The 19,147-nt window shown below is 36.1% G+C and overlaps 1 protein-coding gene across 1 annotated transcript; it reads right to left on the bottom strand.

Moving 5' to 3' along the window:
- Positions 1-11,357: 11,357 nt before the first annotated feature.
- Positions 11,358-18,738, bottom strand: LOC113229076. Its single transcript, XM_026462566.1, has 5 exons — positions 18,731-18,738; positions 18,121-18,222; positions 16,591-16,670; positions 13,098-13,225; positions 11,358-12,001 (listed from the first exon to the last, which is right to left on the bottom strand). The coding sequence occupies exons 2-5, from the start codon at positions 18,148-18,150 to the stop codon at positions 11,856-11,858; spliced, it is 384 nt and encodes a 127-aa protein (XP_026318351.1). The 5' UTR covers positions 18,151-18,222; positions 18,731-18,738; the 3' UTR covers positions 11,358-11,855.
- Positions 18,739-19,147: the final 409 nt, after the last annotated feature.

Below are 19,147 nucleotides of genomic sequence, written 5' to 3'. Positions count from 1 at the left end.
ACTATCTGAATTTATGTAACTATACTTGATGATGAAGATGTAGGCCATACAATTATTTCTCCTGGCCAGTGAATCGAACCCGAGCCCTATATGTAGCAGTCCCGTATGGTAATTGTTTGGCCATAGAGGCAGTTAAAGAGTATATTACCTTAGTTCAATTTTGAGGAAAATAATTTATAACTTTTTCCATTTGTTTTGTATTTGTATGTTTACTAATTTCACAAAATCGACATCTCAAGTACAGGTATGTTACAATAAACAAAAAATTGCAAAATTGCTACAACATGGCACATATTCAAGCAGCCTTAATTTTTTTGAAAGTAACCTTACAAATTCGTAATTTTTGAAATATATCCATTTATTTCTGGACAAATAATTAATAATTACCTGAAAGAGCATTTATTAGACTTAACATTAATGTTTACAAAGGTGCTATTGTGTGGGGCAAATACTAGAAAATAATCATGTTTGTTTCAATTATATGTATCTGAAGGAGTAGGGTCTGGAGCAATTCGCGGAAAACAGTATAATTATTTACAAAACATATTTTCAATCATCTTTTTTTGTCGTTTGTCGTTTTTAGTTACAACATGAATGTCAAAGTTGGGAATGGATATCAGGACTATAGCAAGTCTGATGCTTCTGTCTATCCAAATGCCAAAAAAGCATGATTCATTTGTTTTTCAATGAAATAAATAAAATAAGTCACTAAAAAATCGCATTTAAAGTACCGGCACGCTATCATGGCAGTTTTGATGTTTGTCCGCTCATCAAGTTTCGTAATTCATAACTATGTTCAAGGAGTTAATTGCCGTACATAGCTGTCAATTGTGATATGCAGTAAAATTTATGAAATATATAATTTTATAACACAACTTGGCATTTATCGAGTTCTTAGCTTTTTGCAATTGTTGCATATTGGAATTGAAACTATATTTCCGGATTTAAATCACATTTAAACAGGTCAACTGTGACCATGGGACCTGTAAAGGGCCCGAAATGTTGGTTTGTTTGAAAAAACAAATATACGCAATTTAGAAAAACAATTTCAACTCTGCATTTGTTTTTCATAATTAGAAACATTTATATTTTAAAATGTAATCTAATATGATCGTCGATTATAGAATTGCTGTCCAGCACAACTTCTACCTCGACATTGCCTCGAAAAGAACATACTGTGGTTGTGATAATATATAGTTTTGACCTGACTTTGGATTTTGAATATATTATAATATATTATTATAGAATATATTATTATTATATTATAATACTATTATAATATAATAATAATAATATATTATTATTACATGCCAAAAACAGGTTATTATTATATCTACCTACAGATATAAACAATATTCTATTCACAGATAATATTTAATAAATAATATTATGATGTAATTCTATGGAATTTAATACAATAGGCGTGTTAATTGTTAGCCGAAAATCGATACATAACACCTATGGATGTTGATAGTGTAATAAAAACATGTTTAAAATGTCTTAAATACATTAAAATGTTAATAAAATAACAACAAGATATACAAATTCATTTGATATTAAATTTTGAAATGTTAGGTATTCAACAAACTGACGCGTTGCCAAAAAAACAAACATTAGGAATTTTAAATTCGAAAATTTAAACTTAAACGTTTAAAGAGATTGATAAGGGCCCGTTAATTTACCAAAAAGCATGTAAATATTTCAATATGGCGCACAACAAATAATGAAGGAAGCCTAAACAATAGAAAGATCTCATGAAATAACTGCACATGCTACTAAAAAGTTGTGCGTAAGTACATTGATCTAATTATACTACGAAAAACACTTACTTTTGACTTAATACACCTTGTTTCACACTTAAAAACGCCACGATTATCACATTTATTCACTTCTTTGATAAAATAACACACAAACGAGCCGAATTTCACTATTTCCCGTGCTAAATAAAACCGAAATATAATAAAAAAGGTTATAATAAATACGAGCACAGATCCCCATCAACGTTGTATGAAAAATGAGTAATTTTATTCGACCAAATTACATATGCGCGTCGTAAAATAAAAGTAAAGTGTCAAGTAATACTAATTAGCTTCCCCCTGCACTCCGCGACCCTTCCCCTCATCTGTTACAATGTCAATAATTTAGTGCAGTGTTATTTTATTGGGTTATACGTCAAATGCGTCTGTAACACACTCCGTCTCCCAATTCTATTTATCAAATATCAACTTTATGTTGACCACGTAAGGTACAGTATGGTACGGGAAAATTGCTACCGTGTGAACATTTGAAAATGCAAAGCGTCGTTCTATTGTTTGACATTTAGGATGACCATTTTGGAAAATGTATTTTGCCGAAACATTTGAAATCTTCTTTTCATGAAACTTTTTTTTTATTGTATATATAAACATTATTGAGTTTAAAGAAAACTGTACTATTTTAATCACTTCGACCATAACAGATTGGTAATAATTTACTAAATTAACTTGCATTAGTTTAAAAATATGCCCATTAACTCGCTAATTGTTATTTTATTAATATGGCAGCATTCACACGGTCAATGAACTTTTCGTAGTGTTTTCACATTAAGTAACTAGATGGCGTTGAATGTTAAAAAGTTCGGAATTTTAATGATTTCAAAGCATTTTGACGAAACCTAAACAAAATGTCCATGACATCTTCATCATAATTATTTATAAATGCTATTAAGTGTAAATGTAATGTCTGGGCAAATAAAAAACAAGAATTTTTATATCTTTTATTTATAAATAATAAGGTAATTGCTATTTACATGTTTCATTTTGATCCGTAGGTATGCAAAACATAAAACGACCTTGTTCAGAGCTTATGTCAGACATTGTACACTTGCAGCCGGTAGGTCAATTGTATGGAAGCTTATACTATAACACTCTCTGCGTCTTCTATAACAATGCGTGATGCTGTTGGGGCTGCCACGTTACTGTAGTCAGGCCCTGTGCTCTCGTTCTTCATCTGACGTTTGTCCGAAACAAGTAATACTCGACGAAAATAAAAAACAATGTCAAGTATGTGGGGACATAGTATCGATACTTTTGTCCGCAGATTTTTTTATATGTGACGAACACTGAGAAACAATTACGAAATTAATACGGAAAATATCAACTGAAAGATTCTAATTATTTTTCTTCATTCTCATTCTTATAAAAGGTTACCTATCACAAGCTAGAAACATGATTTATAGAATTTTGTTTCTCCGAAAACCTTTTATTGAATTTGTTTCATTTGTCCGAAAACATGTTACGGTTTTTTTCATTACACCATTTAATGTTTCACTATTTTGACATATTGACAAGGTATTCTTTTCCCAATTTTTATTTCTATTTTGACTGCCTCCGTGGTCGAACGGTTACCACGCCGGACTGCCACGCAGAGGTCCCAGGTTCGATTCCCGGGCCGGGAGAAATATTTGTATGACCTACATTTATTTCTCTCGTGAGTTTGGGTGTAATTTGTGGTTGTCTATGTGTGTGTCTATGGCACCCGCGACACAGGGTTTCCCTAGTGCGGGGCTATGTTGAGATGTGTGCGTTATTATGTTGAGATGTGTGCGTTATTTCCCCAACAAACCGTCTGACAAATGCATAATTGAATATTTTTATTTTATAAAAAAAAACGATATCCATGATACAATTTTGTTATATTATTTCTTATTACAAATACTAAAAGTATTAGACGTGTCGCACAATACAACTCGTCAAATTAAAGCACCTCGTCTCGTCGTCGTCGTCATCTTTAGAAAATGACAGCAAAAACATATCACAGTGATATGACGAACGTAAGTGGGTTTGTTGTGCACCAGCAAAGTACAGTCCAGAATTTTGGAGCTGTATGATAAAATTGTATGGCGGTACAATTTTATCTAAGAATAGTAATTTTGTCGAAACTAATTTTAAGCAATCTAAATTATATGGAAAACAGACAGCATAACAAACGTGGTTAGACCAAATAAACTTCTGCCCAAAGAATACGTATGTGTAATAATTATTCTAACAATAGGTTTTCGAACAAACGATACTTCTGCTGTGAGACATTTCTGTGTTGCAAATTTATACCAAAACTGTCATCGCACTAATGAAAAAAAGGCGAACCGTTTTCGGACAAATGAAATTCGGAAAAAAGAAATTCGAGTTTGTAAAGAGGCAAAGGGTGGCATATACTAGGTACATAACCATGTCAAGGTTTGCCATTAGAAAAAAGTCGCTGAAATAAGAGCTTATGATATGAGGTATCCATAAGTAGGAATTATTCGAAAGCATACGACACGATACATATCAAAATGTACTAATACCAGAAAAGTATCTTATGGAAAGTATCGAGTCCAAAAGTAACGGTGTCAAAAGGTGATCACAGTCATGTGTTTTTATTAAAGCAAAGCTACGATATTTTTAATTGTAAAGTAGCTAGCACACTATATTTACAAAATTTTATTTTATGTTATCAATGTCACAATATTACAATTAAAATACAATGTCAATGTAAATGATGATCGTGACTAATATAGACAATAATAATGAAATGAATATTTAAAAAATAGTTTAACTACATAATTTACATTTTTATTGAATTGATGTTGAATTAATAATTTTTATGTGAAATTACTCCACTTGTTTGTTATAATTATTAATACAAAGATCGAACACTCGGAAAAAATTCTTTTTTCCGGCCGGATTCGAACCGACGTCTTTTAGCATACCGTGCCAGACGCTATACCAACTAAGCCACGGAACGAACAGCGGACCTCACGAGTTTTTCTGTGCTTGCGTCGTATGTTTGTATTCGGTTTTTCAACTTTATTTTTTTTTAAATAAATAAAATATTGTCAGAGCACGAGTAGAACGACGTAAAAAAGTAGTTATAAAAGAATTTCCAAAAGAAATTCCTCACCGATGATTTCAAAAGTGTAGTAATAAGAATAAAGAAGACACGATGTGGAATTTTAGTTGAAATGATTGTATTTCCTTATGACAGAAGAGGAAAATGTAACAAAAACGATTTAATACAATATTTTTCACAATTAAATAATTTAATTAATATAAAAGATATTATTTTGTTAGCTTTTCCCTTCAGCAATAGCCTCACAACAAGTGAAAAATAATTTGAGGTATAACTTAAATAGAACAGTACACAGCTTGACATTTCATTATAGAAAATTTCATTGTATGGATACTAATAACTTTATTAGTAAATATTTTTATTTGACTAAAGATAGGTATTATCTTACTAGTTACTTTAGGAGACAGTTAGCAGAGTTGCTATCTATATTATATTAATAATTCAGCCAAATCGTTGGCTACCAGACCGGCTACGGCTGCTCCTATTGAGCAGTCCATTGACATAGGTCAGTTTACTGACAATAATTAATCTGTTGAAAATAATTCAATTTCTGATTGTTTAAATTAATTAATAAGACAACGGAGAGATACTCTTGCAGTACAATGACAGTAAAATACCAACCTAAAACACACAGAAATAAAATAAATTGTATATTAAACCTGGTGCACCAAAATATTCAAGGCAAAGTGTTAGAAATAGAATTATTTATTTACTGTAATAATATTGATATTCTTTGTATTACTAAGCACCACTTTCTATCAAAACATCAGTTCATGTTTAGCTTCAACAATCACCAGGTGGCTAGTTCGTTCAGCAGAGAAAAAGCTATTCATGGCGGCTCTTTAATTCTTATTAAAAATAATTTAAAATTTAAAGAACGTACAGATATTGTGAGCCTATGTATTGAGCGGATTATAGAGATATCCTACATAGAGCTTGAACGGCTTGTTATATGAAGCGTGTACGGACCCCCTCATTCATCTTACGAACTATTTGAAAAAAGATTAGATGAAGTTTTAGGCAAATTAAATAATCCAAATAAATAAATTGCTGTTTATGGTGACTTCAATGTTAACTTATTAGAAGATTTCAGTGCTAGCAGTAGGCTCATATCATTTTTCCAATGCTATAATCTTGTGAATCTTTTCTTGGCGCCTACTAGAATAACTTCTACTACAGCCGCTTGTTTAGACTACATTGATACTAACGCCGTACCTAGTAATAAATCTATTATAAATAAATTAACTTCTGATCACTGCGGTCAATAAAAGTGTTTAATATAATTGTTGACAAAATGCCAAAAAAGGATATCACATGTGTTCCGATAAATAATGGTCGATTTAAAGCTTATAGAAATAACGTAATGCTTAAACTAACTGACATTCCGTACGTTAACGATCCCAATAAATTGTATAATTCAGTTTTCAACATAGTGAAAAGTGAACGTGATAATGTTTTTAAGTCCAAAATCATAACTATTAATAATGCATTGAAATTTAGTGATTGGGCGACTGTGGGAATTTACAAAAGTACACAAAGGCTATAAAATCTTTACGATGAAAGGACTTATAACACTAGTAACAGTTTTAAGGATTTTGTTAGGAAGTATTCGAAAATGTTTAAACGTGTTTGTGTTGCAGCAAAGCAATGTTTATAAATAATAAAATTAAAAGCAGCGCGAATGTAGTAAAAACGACTTGGAAAAGCGAAACTGGAAAGGTCAAACCTCGTAACTTAGATTTTCAACTAAGATTTAATGACAAAATTGTAAACACAGACGCAGAAGTTGCTAAAGTATTTGAAATTTTTTTTACTGACATTCCAATTTTGACTATTAAGTCGTTAAATTCATCTCCCACCGCCGCTGAATCCTTACTAAAAGAAAATAATGCAGTTAGTATCAGTAGTTTAAGGTTCGGTCATGTATTTCCAAACGACATTGTTAAAGCCTTTAAGTCTATAAACATGAAAAATACTGCTGATCTTGATGGTCTTTCAGTCAGAGTAATTAGTTCTATAGTTGATTTATATTGCGCCTTACTTAGCCTGTATCTTTAATAAATGTGTTGATGATGGTGTCTTTCCTGACCTCATGAAGCAAAGTAAAGTTATTCCACTTTTCGAATCTGGTAATATTTCAGACCCCATCAATTTCAGACCTATATCAATACTACCAACTCTCAGTAAAATATTTGAAAAAAATATTCTAAATCAGATGTGTGAACATTTCTATAGTAATAACTTAATGTCTCCTAAACAATTTGGTTTCACTCGGGGTCGCTCTACAACCGATACTGGTGTCGAGTTGACGAATCATATATTTGATGCATGGGAAGTCTCACATGGTGCTATTGGTGTATTGTGTGACCTTTCCAAGGCTTTTGATTGTGTGCACCATGATACCACTGCTCAGGAAACTTCGCCATTATGGTGTGTCGGGCCGTGATCTCGATCTTCTTAAATCGTATTTGCGTGGTAGGGTACGGAGGGTCGATGTTAACGGTACGAGATCATCAGGGTGTGATCATCAGCATGGGTGTCCCTCAAGGTTCAATACTAGGCCTACTTTTGTTTTTAGTTTATATTAATGACTTACCTAGCCACGTGGAGGGTATAAAACATGAGATAGTATTGTTTGCTGATGATACATCCTTATTATTTAAAGTTAAAAGGCACCATTGTTCCTACGACGATGTGAACAATGCTATATCTAAAATAGTTGATTGGTTTCCTGTTAATAACCTACTCCTTAATGAGAAAAAAACAAATTGTGTGAAATTTACGTTACCCAATGTTAGAGAGACGGTTACAAACATTGTAGTTAGAAACGAAAAATTGAATCTTGTGGATACAGTTGTATTTCTAGGTATAACGTTAGATGCTAAATTGCAATGGGGTCCCCATATAAGTAAGTTATCAAAACGGCTCGGCTCTGCAGTGTACGCGATTAAAAAAATAAGGAAACTTTCAGACGTCGAAACCGCTAGATTGGTTTACTTCAGCTACTTTCACAGTCTAATGACATACGGCATTTTGCTTTGGGGTAATGCCGCCGATATCAATAGAATCTTTGCTCTGCAGAAACGTGCGGTTAGGGCAATTTACAATCTGGGCCCCAAAGTATCTTTGAGAGATAAGTTTAAGGAAATTAACATTCTTTCTCTAGCCTCACAGTACATTTATGAAAATGTAATTTATGTTAAAAGGAATAATAATTTCTTTATGAAAAATAGTGACAGACATAACATTAATACGAGGAATAAAAATAAACTAGCTGTTCTTGATAGTCGTCCTCACAAAGTCAGAAAATCATTTAAGGGGCAATGTATACGCTTCTATAACAAGATTCCGGTTGATATACAAAATTTGCCTTTCACGAGGTTTAAAACTATAGTGAAACAAAAACTTTATACTAAATACAACTTCTGCGTACTTGGATGACAAAAATCTGTGGTAGTAACCCGTTTAGCTCATGGAGGTAGTCTCGATCTCTGATGTTTCAAATAAAAAAATAAATATTGTAAATGTTATTTACAAAGAGCAACCCTAGAGTTTCTTGCTCATTCTTCTCAGGGGAATCTGCCTTACGAATGAGCGGTAGAATTTCACCATTGTGACGATTTCAAGTGTAATAATGCTTACCTATGAAATAAAGATTATTTTGAGTTTTGAATTTCTTTTTTAATTTTATATCTTTTGGTCATTTGTTGTATATCTGAGCTCCTTCGGACATTATGTTTTTCTTTCCATAATTCTTTACATTGACAAAATCATCGAGTATATGACCAGAAATAAAGACGAAATAAGGGCCATATATTCCTGGTAACACATAAGCGATACAGCTCTTATAAATATCAATTCTCGTTTGCACTGAAATATAGATTGGCCTCAACTACTGACCTGCGTGTACGTCTCCGTATATTCCAAAAAATATTCTGTATTTATTGTAATAAAGATAACATCTCTAACAATGCCGTGCTGTTCTATTCGGTGGTGTGGGAAAAACAGCAAAATTAGATGTAATTACAAAACAAACGGAATCACATTTCATCGGTAATTAAATACGTAATTTTGCAATTTTCGTCCATTATAGCAAAGCTCAAGTTAAACTGGTCGATTTAAAGTGAAACAGTTGACGACACCCATTGACGACACTCGTCAATTGTTTCGAACTCGGGCTAGCCAATCGGAGCGCAGTTGTCACAGTAATGATATGGCAGAATAGTTTTCAAACAAATTAAATGACATTTCGTCTCTATTTATGGTTATGTACTTGATGGACAAAATTTATCAAACCATCTCTAATTTATAGTGATAACAAACAAATCAACTACTTAGATGACAACTAGAAGTCCAGTGCCGCAAGAATATAGTGAGTATCATCGACACAACAAAAAAAGAAATATAAGCTAAGTTATTAAACACACGGAGAGCGGGTGCGGGTCGGGTCGGGTCTAATTCCGTGTATTATATGGACAAAAATACACAGACTTAGACCCGCCGCGCACTCGATCCAACCCGCGCCCGACCCGACTCACGCCCGCTCTCCGCGTGTCTCACGCTTTAAACTTACCACAGCCGTCGAGCGTGTAGATTTAAAACTACCCAACGTACCTATTATAACATCTAGTTTTATAATAAAATTAGTACATGAATTACGGATTAGTTTTGCAAAAAACAATTCTTGCAATTTGCAATTAAGTATGTACATTTACTCAATACAATAGGAAACCCATGTTCGTCGCCTCATATAGGCAAAGCAACACGGCGTTACGATGCATACTTTATCTGCCACTTGGGACCGAAATGTCTCAATAACTTGAGACTTGAAAGCCTTTTAGTGCCATACGAATGCTGCAGCAGTAGAGAGCATTCATTCATTGAATTTCATTCCATTGGTAATACAAAACATATGAGTTGACTTATACTAATGAAGTTAACAAAACGATAGTCGTTTCAGGGTACAACTAATGCCATCTAGCGGTGGCGCGATGGAACGAATGGCGTGTTAAAGTTGTTGTTGTTGCACGCTTTATATAGTGGAATATAATAATAGAACCATACCCTACTTAAAAAAGTATACATTTCGTTGAACGCAAAATAACAAACGAGTTAAGCCGCACGTCGCGCTGCGTGACTGAGAAAGCAAAGAAATATTTTAATTTTTTTATTTATTTATTTCAGGCCACGAGACCCATATAATATGAGGCCATGAGAACCATAGTGGCCTAATTCAATGGACAAGCCATAGTGGCCTATCTTACTTAGGCCAGTATGGCACCTCAAATTTAGATCACAGACTAAAAACCATAACAATGATTATGCTGCCATCTAGTGAAAATTCGTTGTATCACTTTTAGGCCTTTCTGGTTCTATCAAAATGATCAATTTGAACTGGAAAAAATCATAAACTCAATATTGTAAAAAATGAGTTAGGCCACTATGGTTCTCATGGCCTCATATATACCTTAAGAACTAACCATCGAGTATATAACCAGAAATATAGGCGAAATGTCATTTAATTTGTTTGAAAACTATTCTGTCATATCATTATCATGACAACTGCGCTCCGATTGGCTAGCCCGAGTTCGAAACAATTGACGGATGTCGTCAATTGTTATACTTTAAATCGACCTGTTAACTTGAGCTTTGCTATAATGGACGAAAATTGCAAAATTACATCTTTAATATTTAATTACCGATGAAATGTGATTCCGTTTGTGTTGTAATTAGATGTTTTGCTGTCTTTCCCACACCACCGAATAGAACAGCACGGCATTGTTAGAGATATTATCTTTATTACAATAAATACTGAATATTTTTTTTAATATACGGCGACGTACACACAGGTCAGTAGTTAGCCTGTCTATATTTCAGTGCAAACGAGAGTTTATATTTATAAGAGCTGTATCGCTAATGTGCTACCAGGAATATATGACCCTTATTCCGTCTCTATTTCTGGTTACATACTCGATGGAACTAACATACATACAATATAATAAAACACTATGTCTAACTAATCTACACGAATTGCCCTTGTCGACAATAATATACCTTATTGCTGAGAAGCTAAGTTACACTTTGCATTGACCGTGGCGACACAAACTGCCAACGACAAGATGCCCTGTGCAGCGAGGCGCTGCGCAGTACTATAAGTGTATACTTTATTTAATAAAGAATATTTTCTATATTTTTCATCACACTTGCACGTAAATAGTAAGATACTAATTCCCCAGATAAAACCCTCTGGCCTTTTTTTGCCTAAAAACCTCTGACCATTGCTGTAAATAGTGTGAATGTATGCAAGCTAACTTGACTATAAAGCCCCAAATAGAACATCTGGCCATTTTTCTTCTCATAAAAAAGGCCCGAGGGTTTTCTTTGGGGCATTATAGTCAAGTTACTCTGCATACTATTTACGTGCAAGTGTGTTGAAAAACATTGTATGTTTGACTTGAGGTCCGGGAATTACGAACCTCTACTCGCAAAGCCATCCGTTCGTTATTCCTTATTTACCGTCCTTAACTACACAATGTACTAATATAGCATTTTGTAAAAGTCGCCCGACGTCGCTTGCTGCATATTCTTTTTCAGTTTTGCTAAAGAAATGTCGCCTTGTAGAAGATACGCCTCCAAAAAGCCAGCAAAATCTACGGTCTATTGCGTCCCAACATCATATTTGCACCTTTGCACCCGAATTGCAGAACACTGGGGAAAATTTGTACAATAAATGATCCTTGTGACATTTCGGAGGGTCATTTCTCGGATCCGGAGCTGGGGGTCTAATCTCGATGTCCGTCCGACAACCGTCCAAAACAATTGCTGCCAAATAAGCAATACTTGACCAAATAAAAAGACGCCTGATACGAATCGGACGTAGTCTACAAACGCTCTTAGTATCCAATTTTGATCGCGTGCCTAATAGAGAGCGCCAGGTTATTGCACCAGGGCGCTATATCGACTAGCCCCGGCGCTGGACAGGTGGTTTAGGAAGCAGAAACTTTAGCAGCAGCGGCAGCAGCCAAAGCTGCGGCCTTCTTCTTAACAGCTAAAGCAGTCTTCTGTTTGGCCTGTATCTTCGCCTTTTGGCTTTTCGATAGCTTGCGTTTCTTGTTGGCGTCGTTTGCGGTTGCTGGAAACAACAAATTGGTGAAAATATTGAGGTATCACTTAATTGTGTGCTTTGTTGGGCTAGTGTTGTGATTTATGATCTTCGCTCTTGCTTTGGTTAATACGTATGTTACAAATTATTAATATAAAGATCGAAATCTTAGAAAAAAATCCTTTGATCCGGCCGGATTCGAACCGAGGTCTTCTAGCAAACCAGCGGATCTTACAAATTCTTCTATGTGCTTGTTGTCGGATCTGCGTATTTGGTTTTCAACGACTTTTTAGCCATTGCGCCATCTATTAAAGTATTTCTTCACCCAGTTAAGTAAATTTATAGCTTCCAGCTCTGCTGAGCAGCTGCAGTGCCACTCAGAGCTTTAAATATGAGGGGCACTGCCACTGCGCCCGTAACCCTGAGACATAAGTTGACAAGTACCCTGTGCCTGTAATTTCACCTTACCTTTCAAAACCGGAACACAGTAATAACGCACACACTAAATAACGCACACACTCAACATAGCCCCGCACTAGGGAAACCCTGTGTCGCGGGTGCCATGGACACACACATAGACAACCACAAATTACACCCAAACTCACGAGAGAAATAAATGTAGGCCATACAAATATTTCTCCCGGCCCGGGAATCGAACCCGGGGACCTCTGCGTGGCAGTCCGGTATGGTAACCGTTCGGCCACGGAGGCAGTTTATAATGCTGACATTACTGCTTGGCGGCAGAGATAGGTAAGGTGGCACTAGATGTCGCTATTTCATGTTTATTCAAGGAGCCTCCCTGCAATATGTGCTGTTCTTTTCCTGTACGTCTACCACACCCTGGGCAATTATCGACGTACAATAGTACCTTATGCCGATTGGTAAATCCTTCAATTGGCAAGCATCATAGTGCATGCCATCGTTCGATACAATCACAAGACTGTTTATTAAAAGTTCTGATTGACAACTATAGGTGTACCAGAAGCATCAGTGCTGTGCGGCCCTGGGTCATGTCTCCCTGTGCACCCCCACACTATGCCACTAGTTCGGGTAGGAGAGGTGAAAGCTATAATTACACATCAAACCGAAATCTTTCATTAGTTTTAAATATATTATAGCAGCTTACCGTTACTAACAGATCTTCTATTTGCCGCGGTGCGCGCAAGCTCCCCTAGCGTGTTGGCAAGTGCCGCGCCCAACCGCGTGCAGTCCGCGCGGGCCGCCGAGTGTGCACGGAGCGCAAGTGTTGCAAACCTGCGGGTGGTCATTGACCTTTATTTACAATTTGAAACTTGAACACTTGAAATAGTCACTTTTCCAGTGTTTACTCTCGAAATATTTATTTTATTTCATTTATTTCAGGCCATATGGATACCTTAAGGAATAACATGCGTACAATATATTATAACAATGAAATAATTTAAATAACTAATCTACAAGTATTGCACTCGGGTAGTCTCGAAATCAGATGGGTTTCCGAGCGAGAAGATGAACCTGTTTTCTACTATTATATAGATTCTGAATTAAATCAACTATTGTTTCGATTTGAAACGTCAAAAGCTTCCGATCGGCTAGTTGTGAATCTCAATTATGCGCCTCGACTCGGAAGAGACGCAGTTTCCGATCGGGAGAGGCAATCAAAATCAAGCTGCTGTTGTCAGGAATCGCCGATGCATGACACCGTTTGTCCAAAACTCTTCTTTCATGAAGGCCGACAGATGTTCGGTCGCCACTCTAACCATAAACGAATTAAAATTTGCGTTGCGGCGGGACTCCAACCGTTCGACTCTCAGGGTGTATTTTTCTTTAAGCCTGATGTACTCCACTATCTCCTCAGACTTCGTGGAAAATAAAAGCGGCTTCTTGAAATATATTTCGAAATTTCCAGCGAAACTCTATCGTGAATAAAGCACTCACCTTCTCAGTTCTTAAAATGAGCAGTGATTATTTGGTTGATATCATCTGCTCCTTGTTACCGTATGATCTTTAAACTTACGTTTTATTATGACGCTTAAGTCCTTTATTTATTTATTGCATAATTATTAAAAGTTGTAAAGATCGAAGTTACAATTATCATTGATAATCATTGACTTACAATTATATGGACGTCGGGTCCGCGCTAAAAAGTGTCCGCACTTGTAAGGCGCTAAAATCGTATACAGAGCGCCAAACTCCGCTTTAGTCTTCATTTGTTCTACTGACAGCGCGATACTGCGATGACATAACAATTTAAATTTCGAATAGGTTGACTTGGGACATTTTTTTCGTGGTTTTTGTATTAGACCCGTCGTCCATTTATTTGTAAGTCAATGTTGATAATTAATTAACGGGAACAACAAAATGCTCCTGCTAACAATATCGTGCTATATCTGTATTAGAGACGTATCCAAACGTGTCAAATGTCAATCTCAAAAGTCACAAACCAAACCGTCTTCCCCTCAGATTACAAAACAATATCGTTTTCCATGCGTTTTCCCCAACAATATCTATTTGATTTTCCCATTGACTTACAAATAAATGGACGACGGGTCTAATACAAAAACCACGAAAAAATGTCCCAAGTCGACCTATTTAAACGTAGTGACATGTAAAGGAATATGAAAAAGCTAAAACGATGAATTTAAATTGTAATGTCATCGCAGTACTGTCCAATTTTGCTTGCTTCGCTGTCAGTCGAACAAACGAAGACTAAAGCGTGAATGACGCTCTGTATACGATTTTAACGCCCTATAAGTTCGGACACTTTTTAGTGCGGACCCGACGTCCATATAATTATAAGTCAATGGATTTTCCCCAAATTTTCACTAACATTTTTCTGCGTATTTATTTGATTTTCTTATTGTTTGCCATTTTTAGTCAAAAATTAAAGAGGCAATACTATGAATCAGCATGGATAATTATTAAAGAATAGTTGTTTGTTATGCAAGGCTGCAAAGTTGTTGTTTGGCGCGCGAGTGCTTGTATTGAAACTTGAGCAAGCGAAGGAAGCAAAAATAGTTTACTGAGCGTAGCGAAGTTTTCATTGAACGAGACGCAAAACAACTTTCCTGCCGAGCGAAACACACAAATTTTCACCTCGAGGAAAATGATAGATGAAAGAAAAACGGTTGATTTTTTTTTCTTCTTTCCATAAAGGAAAAGGCAAAGGTTTTACACCATACAGCCAAGTCTTGGTACATTATTCTTTTTTTGGACATGAAGTTAAATTATGTTTCTGTAAATATGGCCGCCACAAAGAGACAAGAAAAAGACTCGGGATTCCTTAAAACGGGCCGATATGGGTATTTTAGTTCGAGATTCGTATAATTTCGCGTTTTAATCTTCGATTAAGGCACAATAGCACTATCCTATTCCACTTTAAACTAGATTTCACAAAATAATTAAAAGTCAAAATAAAAACGACACTTTTCCCTCCAAAAGGTCCAGAGCGAATCGAAAAACAGTTGAACTATAAAACATCAGTTTTTTTAATTAAAAGAAAAAGTTCACCTTCGGATGCGTTCTGAATTTACACCTCATAAATTTTTATTCTTGCTTGTATGTCAAGAGTACGTCAAGCTTGACACTTTGCACTTTGGACCGTTCTTATAATAATAATACTAACAATAATTCTTTATTTCGGACCATAAAATATCCATAGTATGTTAGTAAAATAACTTATATCACGGTTAGTAATAATCATTGCAACTTATTGTATTGCGAACTGGGCTACGCCCTTAATTTGCACTATCTAATGTTCCAAGATAGGACAATCATACCTTCCCGCTATATCATTTAGAATGCTGTTAATACTGAGCCTCACGCGACTCATCAGCGAGCCAATCTTTTTGCGCATGATGGCCTGGAAGCTGTCCGTGTGAACCACCGCCAACATACCCGATGCACTACACCACGTTGGCAGTCCCATCATCATTCTAAATGCATTATTATACTGCACGCGCAGGGCGTTAAAAGCTCGTTTTGTGTACCTAACCCACAAGCTGCTCGAGTAAAAAGATTGACTATAAGCTTTAAAAAGCGTTATTTTAACTTCGTAGGAGCATCGAGCAAACCTGCGGGCAAGCATATTACTCCTAACCGCCAACGCCCTGCGCTCCCTTTCAACATCCAGATCATCGTTTAGATCTTTTCGTAAGCGGCATAGAGTAGGATTTAAGTCTTAAGTGTCAAGCTTGACGTGCTCTTGACTGTGTACTTTTATTTTGTGTGATTAATGATTATTGAAATTATTTTATTTCTTCGACAAATTAAAACAATTTAACAAACACAATTAGTTATCATTGTCAATTCAATGTCAACAATAATAGGAATACAATATGCCAACGGATTTATAATAAATAAATAAGTAAAACAAGTCGCGTAGTTGAACGTGTCATTATCTTGTTTTCATCGAAAGAAAAAGTTAGGTGCACCACAGCGAGCTTCGTCAAGTTCGAATTTGAAAAACGCTTTTGCGCGCAGAATTCTAATGAGAAAGAAAGACTTACCAAGCTAGTGAGGTGAAGAATAAATATCTTGTTAATTTTTTACGCTGGAATAAATACTTCGCTAACTATAGTACGAACTGACTCACCGTAAGGGCATGGCAATTTATGTGTTTATGGTCAACCCACACTCACCTGCCAGCTAATTCCTGTTGCTCAGTATCCAGGTCACACGTAGGTGCAGTCATGTTTGTGTTCTTACTCCTCAACTGCATCTGCGTCCAACGAGACTAAAAAATACAGCTAATCACAATAGATTTAATTATCAATGAAGACACGGTCCTCGCCCCCTACGGCCCCTCATATAGAAAGTCGTTTCATGCTATATAGCACGCCACCCAATTTTTTTTTATTATGATATTACCCACTGTAATATATGGCTAACATACATGATGTACATGTATTTTTTGTGAATGTACTACTAATAAATGAAGAAAAAAAATGCTACGGAGGATTCTTTCTAGCCACGTCACTTATTATTTATACTTCTAAATGCAATTTTTGCTATTTCTCTGAATTTAGCCAATGTACAGTCAAGAGCACATCAACCTTGACACTTTGTACTTTGGACCGTTCTTATCGTAAGCGGCATAGAGTTGGATTTATGTCTTAAATGCAAAGCTTGACGTGCTCTTGACCCTGTACGAACGCTGTGTATTATGTGTATAATCAAAATATTTTTTTCTAAGTGTTCGATATTTGTATTAATAATTGCAACAAACTAAGTAGTGGAGTTTTCACAAAAATACAATACTTCAACCCAAAACATACAACAGTCATCATCACCATTCAGCCATACGACGCCCACTGCTGGGCATAGGCCTCCCCCAACGATCTCCACGACGATCGGTCCTGCGCTGCCCGCACCCATCGGCTTCTCGCAACCTTTACCAGATCGTCGGTTCTCCTGGTGGGGGGCCTACCCACTGAGCGACGTCCGGTGCGCGGTCGCCATTGAAGAACCTTGTCGCCCCAACGGCCATCGATTCTCCTAGCTGTGTGCCCCGCCCACTGCAACTTCAGCTGAGCAATTCTTCGAGCTATGTCGGTTACCTTAGTTCTCCTACGGATTTCCTCATTTCTGATTCTATCACATAGGGAAATACCGAGCATCGCTCTCTCCATTGCCCGCTGAGTGACCTTGACCCTTCTTATGAGGCCCACAACACAACTCACATATACACTACAACAATATTTAAGACAAAACATTGCTTAATCTATGTCGAAGAAAGGTAAGTGCCTCCGCAATTTCCTGGTTTTCAGGCTTCACCTGCCAAGTATTCACCGCTGGAGACACTGTAGTATAGAGACTGGTATCTTTTCCATTATAATATTATATAAATAGAACCTCACTCACTATATACGTTTACCACAGAAATAACAAACACTAAAACTTAAAGTGACATACTACATTTAGCAGCAAAGAGTATTATTCTACTGTGTACATAGAACACAACAAGAAGAGAATGGAATTTAGAATAATATAGAGTTAGTACATTTTTCATGGTGGTCAGACATCATGATGTTCAATAAAAAAACATACAAGTAAAGCGCTGTTAAACGACATCTGAATTGCGCGTGCAGTACGCGCAGATGCATGTCGATCTTTATAAATACTTCTTTGATATATTAAGAATGCGAATAGGTCAGAAGTTGTGCTCTCACCTTGAACGTCTGCGGGCAGATGCCGAACATGTACTTCTCGAGGGTCTGCTTCAGTTCATCAGCGAAGAGAAACGCTGCTCCATCATTTGATGGGTGGAATTGCTGTAAGAAAGAACAAGGTTAAAAATATTTTTTTGTCAATTATAATTTCTTAAAGTTAAATTCTCGAGAATGCTCCCGCAACTCGCAGAAAAGAAATTTTTTATTGACCAGCGCGCCCGACCCACATCTGCTCCCTGTGTGTTTCACGCATAAGGCGAGTCACAGGGGTAGAAGCGGGAAAAACTGTTTTGCAAGACCAAGGGTTTAGGTAATAAAATAACGGCCTTACAAAACATATACAATACACGTGAGGATATTGTTTAAATAATGTGCTAAATTGTTACACGATAGGATGTACATAGGTACTTTTATCCGATCATATAAAATACAATGAAAATAGGGTAAAATTACAATTTGAAAAACGAATTATTTAATGACGGAATGACTCTCATCCCTTGGAGTATGGGCCACCACATGTGCCGACACACTTGCCCGATCCCATCTCCAGCACACCAGCAGGGCTGGCTCCGCAGCTGAGCTGGCGGAAAGAATAAAAAGTAATAAGTACCAGGATCTCGGCTCCGACTTATATCAAACGAACTAACTGTCACAAGTGAGGCAAAAATCAAATTCATGTAGGCTAGTTTTAGTAGTAGGTTAATTTTCGGTTTTAGTGAATATTTATATAAAAATACAAGTTGAAACGCGTTACTTCCTTGTGGAATGTGATGTTAGTATCTATTCTATGTTGTCCGACGTATTTTTACACTCATTTACCGCACATTTCGTCATTTTTAGCTAATATTCTGGAGCTGTTCGCGGTGCAAGTTGACCTTGAGCACTGAAGGCCCGCCCGCTCGTGTAGGCCCTTTGGGAGCGCTTCAATTTGCCTCATTTAGCGTGTGCGGACTAGGTTTCTATGCGTTATTATTCTAAGTATATATATATATATATGTATATATATATATAGTCTATATTATATTCT

Source organism: Hyposmocoma kahamanoa, unplaced genomic scaffold, assembly GCF_003589595.1.
Source record: "Hyposmocoma kahamanoa isolate Upper Pololo Valley unplaced genomic scaffold, ASM358959v1 272, whole genome shotgun sequence".
Classification (NCBI taxonomy): domain Eukaryota; kingdom Metazoa; phylum Arthropoda; class Insecta; order Lepidoptera; family Cosmopterigidae; genus Hyposmocoma; species Hyposmocoma kahamanoa.
Note: the sequence above shows the minus strand (reverse complement) of the source record. Positions and strands in the feature narration are given on the sequence as shown.

Excerpts from the sequence above, each read along its gene's own strand:
- LOC113229076 (XM_026462566.1), bottom strand. The coding sequence starts at position 18,150 with ATGTTCGGCATCTGCCCGCAGACGTTCAAG. Across the intron at positions 16,671-18,120 it reads TCTGCCCGCAGACGTTCAAG|ATGCAGTTGAGGAGTAAGAA; the intron begins GTGAGAGCACAA and ends CGTTGGACGCAG. Across the intron at positions 12,002-13,097 it reads TAGAAGATCTGTTAGTAACG|CAACCGCAAACGACGCCAAC; the intron begins GTAAGCTGCTAT and ends TGTTGTTTCCAG.